At 47.1% G+C, this 6,266-nt stretch overlaps 1 protein-coding gene across 1 annotated transcript; it reads right to left on the reverse strand.

Annotated features, from left to right (window-relative positions):
• Positions 1-5,228: 5,228 nt before the first annotated feature.
• LOC113960804 (zinc finger protein 239-like) lies at positions 5,229-6,261 on the reverse strand (the record flags this gene model as incomplete). Its single annotated transcript, XM_027670558.1, has 1 exon — positions 5,229-6,261. A coding segment is annotated over one exon (1,008 nt), but the record flags the coding sequence as incomplete, so codon positions are not given.
• Between the last annotated feature and the right edge of the window lie 5 nt (positions 6,262-6,266).

Consider the following 6,266-nt stretch of genomic DNA (forward strand, 5'->3'; position numbering starts at 1 on the left):
GGTTACAAACTGGTCACCAAGGAAGGCCTAGCCCAAACCACCACACCATGGTATCTGACTGTAGCAACTGGAGGTATGATGGTTGCCATGGTAACTGACTGTAGCAAGCAGAATGTGTGATGGTTGCCATGGGAACTGACTAAAGGAATGGGAAATGTATGATAGTTGCCATGGTAACCAACCATGGCATAAAGAATGTATGATGGTTACCATGGTAACCGACTATGGCAATGGGAATGTATGCTGGTTGCCATGGTAACTGACCGTAGCAGTGGAAATGTGTCATGGTTGCCATGGTAACTGACTATAGCAATAAGAAGTGCAGTATGTTGTGGAATGGAATATCTTCTGATTTGTGAGATATGTTTTAGCTTTTGTTGAATAATATACAGGATCATTGTTTGTGTTTATGATTTTTGGAATTTCTAAAATTGCAAAACAATTAAGTTAGTGTCTGATAACGTCTTTTGCCCCTTTCTAGTGTGTGTTGTTGCATTACTGTATTTGGAATGTGTGTGAATGGATGTGCATTATGTAAAAGTTAGATTTTGTGTGACTAACAAGGAATTATATGGTGTGTATTTTTATAAGTAAATAAGGATTAGTGGAATCTCGAAGGAAGGAGGCTTCAAGGTGTGAAAGTAACTCTGTAGCATAGTGTGAATCAGTTATAACATTCATAGGTTAATTACAAAACAACCTAAATGTCATACGGATAGGAGTAGGTTCTAAAACTTGTACAGAACCCCGGTCCAAGGTCTGTACCTTATTGTTCAGTTGTCCTCTTTTGTTTGTCCAGATGCAGATGGTTTCGGTGTTCCGTTCATTCATTTCTTGTAGTTGTTCTTTACCTTTAAAAACAATCTTAGCAAATTTGTTAATAACAGTTCAGTCAGTCTTTGATGGAGAGTGGGCAGGAACAGATGTGAGGATCAGCTGAATCTGGAGTTTTTGAAGCAATAGTGGTGAGTCATTCTTTGTTATAGTGTCTTTTACCTCAAAGTTGAAGGTTTAGAGATGATCTTTCATTGTGTAGTCTTCTCTATTTGAGATTTGTTCATTGTTGGGTCTGTTGAACTTTTTCTGGAACATTTTACAGTCCTATTTCTTAATAATATCAGTTAAAGCAACCATAACCAGTTTTAATTCGGTCTCTTAGGCAGTTGTGATTTACAAGTAGCTATTTTGCACTTTTGTTGACATTATGCACACTGTTCTGTGATAGCAAAATATTTTGAGAATGTTTGAATGTATTAATTAACAAATGTGGGGATGTTTAAATTCTAAACTCATTATTTGAACAACATTATCACAAAAACTGCATCTATGCAGATATATTTGAGAGTTTAACAACTTTAACAATTTCTAACAACTTTTATCTTTAACAATTTAAATAAAGCCACTGGGAAACTAATGAAAAAATAGGAAAAAACCTCTAAAGCTTCAGTGTTCTGGTTTTGTGGAGATAAACATTCTTAGTTAACAACGACACCAATTTACATAGTGAAAGGTAATCGTAAGGGCTTTTAGACAATAAAGAGGATTTTTTTCCCTCACAGTGGTGTGAGCGAACAGTTGATAAAGTTTCAGTTTGCTATGTTTTGCTTTTCTTCTCTCATATTATGTAGGAAGGGAGACTTTGAGTGAGGGCTACGAGGGGTTTGTTTGCTGTCTCCCTCACCAAAAGGCAAGCCACCTGTTTGTTTAGCCAAAAAGTTATTAGGAAAGTTTTGACAGGAATAGGGATAGGGTAGGAGATGATAAAATCTAACTCCACCCAGTTGCTAAGCAGTAAATTATTGTTACTATGTTTGAGGGGTAACATATTATCTCTTTCTTTGCAAAGGCAATTATGCAAGAAGTGTTTTTTACCTTTTTCTTTAATCAAAAAGTAAGTTGTAAAATCTCGGTTTTCAAAAACTCCAATCTTTTCCCACTCTGAGACAGGGGCAAAAAGTATGAAAATCCATCTTTCTTTAGGTTTGAAAGACAGATAGATTAGTGAAAGGCTTTTTGTTAATAGGAGGGCTGTGTTTTTATGGTCCTCTAGTAGTGTATGTAAATGCATCAGCTCTGCCCTAAGGAAAGGCCACTGTTTCACTGATTTAGGGCTATCTGTTTCTTGGGTTGCCTGTGGATTTAGCTGCAATAGAGTTGCTTTTAGGAAGAATCTGCTGTTAATTGACTCTCCCCTTCACTGAAGCAGTCTCTGCTCTACAGAATGAGTGATTTCAGTGGGACTAATGGAAACAGAGTTAATGTTTGGGCTATTGATGGCTATGATGTCTGTTTTTTTCTTCAGGGATGCTAGTTTAGGAATACTTGCTAAAAAGGTTTGGGTGTTCTTTAAGGGCCATTGTGAGGCAGATACGATTGTTACGTTTGTTCTGCTGTTAAAAATGTTTGATATTTCTGTCTTTGCCTCTTGTTCTAGTTGCTTAATTTGGGTAAAAGGCAATTTATGTGTGTTTGTGTCCTGAATGGATTTAAAGGTGTGTATCTTTATCTGTATCATTTGTTGCAGCCCAGTAGGGCATCTTTGGGCTTGTATTGTGTGAGAGACTTGTTTATTTTGCCTCATCAAAGCATTTGCAGTAGTTGTTTGTAAAGGGTTATGTGTTTTTGCAGCTGAATTTGTAACTGGTTGTTTCTTTGCTACTTGTTTTGGTTTGGCTTCCCATGTTGTGTATTGCATATCAACTCCCATTACGTGAAACAGCATTTTAAGATTGTGAGAAGTAAACACTTGATTTAGGGCCCCTCCCAGCATGCCCATCCTTCCCCCTAGAAACACAAAAGAACCTTTTAAGATAGCAGATAATTTCCCAATTAGTAAGGTTGCCTTTTTGTGACTTAGAAAGTTAAATATAGCAGCTGATAGCTGTATGTCTGCTGCACTTTGCAGTATTACCTTTGTATTGCTAGCTGTGTTGGTGGGTGGTTTGTGATGTCCCAGCTGAGATTCCCGCAGCACAAAATCAAGGGCTGCTAGCGTTGATAGCGTAGCCAATATATAAACTGTCCATCTTAGCACCGGCAGCTTTGACTTCACTGACAGTCTCAGCTCGGGCAGGCATATGTTCCATGCGCTCTCCCTGTCTGTATGCTCCTCCTCGGGTTGAAGCAGTACCTGTAGCCATGTCTGCTGCGCTTCTTCTTCTGCAGGATCTAAAACTGCCTGTCCTTCTGTCAGTTTTTCTGTCCCACCGAGCCCGAGCTGCCACAGCTCGGCCAGGATCTCTGGGGAGTTAAGTTCTCCTCTTCTTCTTTCATCAGGCTGTCTCTGGCGTAGAAGCTGCTCTGAGTTTGGTGGTGGTTGCATTTGCTCTGAGGCTGGCAGGGGCTGTGGGTCGGCTCCTTGGCGGGAGTAACATGGCGGTGTCTTTGTGGCTGTGTGTTTGTCCCACGTTGGTTGTGTAACTGGTGGGGACGGAAGAGGCACCTTCACTTCTGCCTCGCGGCAGGAGCAAGATGGTTGCTTCCACCTCGCTACGTGGTCGCTCGCCAGTGATCCCAAGGTCGGGGCTGCCGCATAACCTAAAGGAACCAGCGAGCCTCCTCCGCCTCCACGGCAGCTGCCCATGCGCTGCCTCCCCGCCTCTACGGTCGGCAACGGTGCGCCCGGAACCGTGAAAGCAGTGGCTCTGGCAGCGCTGCTCACGCTGGGCACCGAGCCGAGTGGTGCAGTGGTAGCTGCCGGCAGGAAGCCGGTGGCTCACCATGCCGCTGCCGCTCCTTCTCCGCCTGGCAGCGGCGCAGTTGGCGCTGAGAATGGGGCTCCCGCTGACCCCGCACCATTTTCCCCCGTGCCGCATCCCGCCGTGGCACCCAAGGGAGGGGGTGCGGCTGCAAGCGGCTTTGCGGCAACCTTGGTTGCTGTGGCGGCGGTGAGTACCGGCATGGTTGGCTGCACAGCCACCAGGGCCACGCCAGCAGCCCTGCACCATTCGGCGCGCGGTCCCATGGCAGCTCCGGTCAGCAACTGAGCCCCCACTGCAGGGACCGGGCTCGCCGTAGTGGGAAATCAAGCGGCCGTGTGCGGGGGGGCACTGCCCGCGGCAAGTGCCGCACCCAACCCCGCACACAGCCACACAGTCGCAGTGGCAGCCGGGGGGGTGTGTGGAAAATGGAGTACATGGCTCCAGTGTTAACCCAGCATCATGCGTTTCTACACTACACGCCGCCTCCGCGCCGACCCCCCTGGGGCTCCCTCTCCCCCCCTTCTCTCCCTCGCCCACGGAATTCCCCAATATCATCATGCCTTGCCATGCGGTCGGGGGGGTGTTTGGGGCTGCAGTGGGGCTGGGGGTAAAAAAGTCCGTTATCCCGGCTGTGTTTGCTCTTTTATAATGTGAGTTCAAGGCAACCATAACTTCCTTCCATGCGGCTAAGTTCTTGAGAGCTTCCATATCACCTTCACTTGTTTTTCAATTAACCTGTTCCCAATTTTTCTCCAAGATAGCACTTGGTGAATTCCAGTTAAAAGTAGAGCTGGTTCACTTATGGAAATCCAATACAATAAATCCCATAACTTGCTTTTTTCTATGTTTCTGTTCTTGTAAAAAGTGGTTAATTGCTTCAGCTGTCTGTTTAATCTCCAGAGAAATCCTCTCCTTTCGGGAACACCACCTTCCCATCTCACTAGATTTTTTAAGTTACTTCTGTGTGCTGAAGCTGAAGTTTTCTTCTGTTGTCCTTTTCGTCCTTTTTTTCTTCCTTTTTTGACCTGTTTTGCAGAGGTAACCAAGCGCACTGAATTCTTCCTTTTTCCTTTTGATTTTAGTGAGATAGAACACCTCTGGGCAGGCACCCCACAACTCAATGCTCCTGGTTTTCGATGTCTGTTGATTTCCCAAAAAAATCAGGTGCCGTTTGAGGTGCTTGTTTTGCACGAACCCCGCTACTCACACCAAGGGGTGCGAGAGAAGAATTACTTTATTACAAAGGGTGTCAGTTTAAATACAGTGTTTAAATTGTGTCACATGATCTTTCAACCAATGACATTGTAGTATTTCATTGAGCATGAGTGAGAGCCCAGAAAACTACAAGTCCCAAAATCATTTGCTAGATTCTTCCTAAACCATGAACCGTTACAAGAACCTGCCCCTGCAAAAGGGGACTGGCCCTTTCTGGTTGAAAAGGATGGACTAACAGTCACTGGACTCCAGGGGTTGCCTCAGCATCAAGGGCTTCATTCAGGGTGGAAGCAGCGGCCAAAGCTTTTCCTGCAGTTGAGGCACTCGAGGGCTTCCCTTACCGGTGGGTCCGTTGGTGTTTGGTCAAGGCAGAGCTCCAGGTGAAGCTCTTCCCACACTCCCCACACTTGTAGGGCCTCTCCCCGGTGTGGATGAGGCGGTGTCTGATGAGGTTGGCGTTCTGCTTGAAACCCTTCCCGCAGTCGGTGCAGCGGAAGGGCCTCTCATCTGTGTGTGTCCGCTGGTGCATGAGGAGATTGGAGCTGGACTGAAACCTCTTCCCACACTCTCCGCACTTGTAGAGCCTCTCCCCGGTGTGGATGCGCCGGTGGGTGATGAGGGTGGAGTTCTCCTTGAAGCCCTTCCCGCAGTCAGTGCAGTGGAAGGGCCTCTCATCTGTGTGTGTCCGCTGGTGCTTCAGGAGATCTGAGCTGGTCTGAAACCTCTTCCCACATTTCAAACACTTGTAGGGTTGCTCCCTGGTGTGGATGCGCTGATGGGTCCGGAAGTTGCCGCTATCACTGAAACTCTTCCCACATTCCCCACATGTGTAGGGCTGTTCTCCAGTGTGGATACGACGATGGTTGAGGAGGGTGGAGCTATGCCTGAAGCTCTTCCCACATTCCCCACACGTGTAGGGACGTTCCCCAGTGTGGATGCGACGGTGCTGGATCAGGGTGGAGCTCCGGCTGAAGCTCTTCCCACATTCCCCACACCTGTAGGGACGTTCCCCAGTGTGGATGTGGTGGTGTCGGAGCAGGTCGGTGCTAGTCCTGAAGCTCTTCCCACATTCCAAGCACCTGAAGGGCTTCTCTCTGCTGGGAGGCTGCTCAGGTACCAACAGGTCAGAGTTCTGCCTCAAGGTCTGGCCGCCTTCCCAGCACAGGCTGCCTCTTTCCTCCTCAGAGCACCCTGGGCTGGCTTTGGAACCCCTCCTGCAGGGGGATCTCTGGGCCTTTTCCTCCACGCTGCCTTCCTGCGCCGTGGAGCCCTTCAAAACGGCCTCTCCCACCAGCTTCTCACAGGGGGATTTGTCCTCCGGGCTCTCCGTCCTCAGCTCGGGGCCTGGGG

Source organism: Neopelma chrysocephalum, unplaced genomic scaffold (assembly GCF_003984885.1).
Source record: "Neopelma chrysocephalum unplaced genomic scaffold, ASM398488v2 Primary Assembly neopelma1_96911, whole genome shotgun sequence".
In the NCBI taxonomy this organism is placed as follows: domain Eukaryota; kingdom Metazoa; phylum Chordata; class Aves; order Passeriformes; family Pipridae; genus Neopelma; species Neopelma chrysocephalum.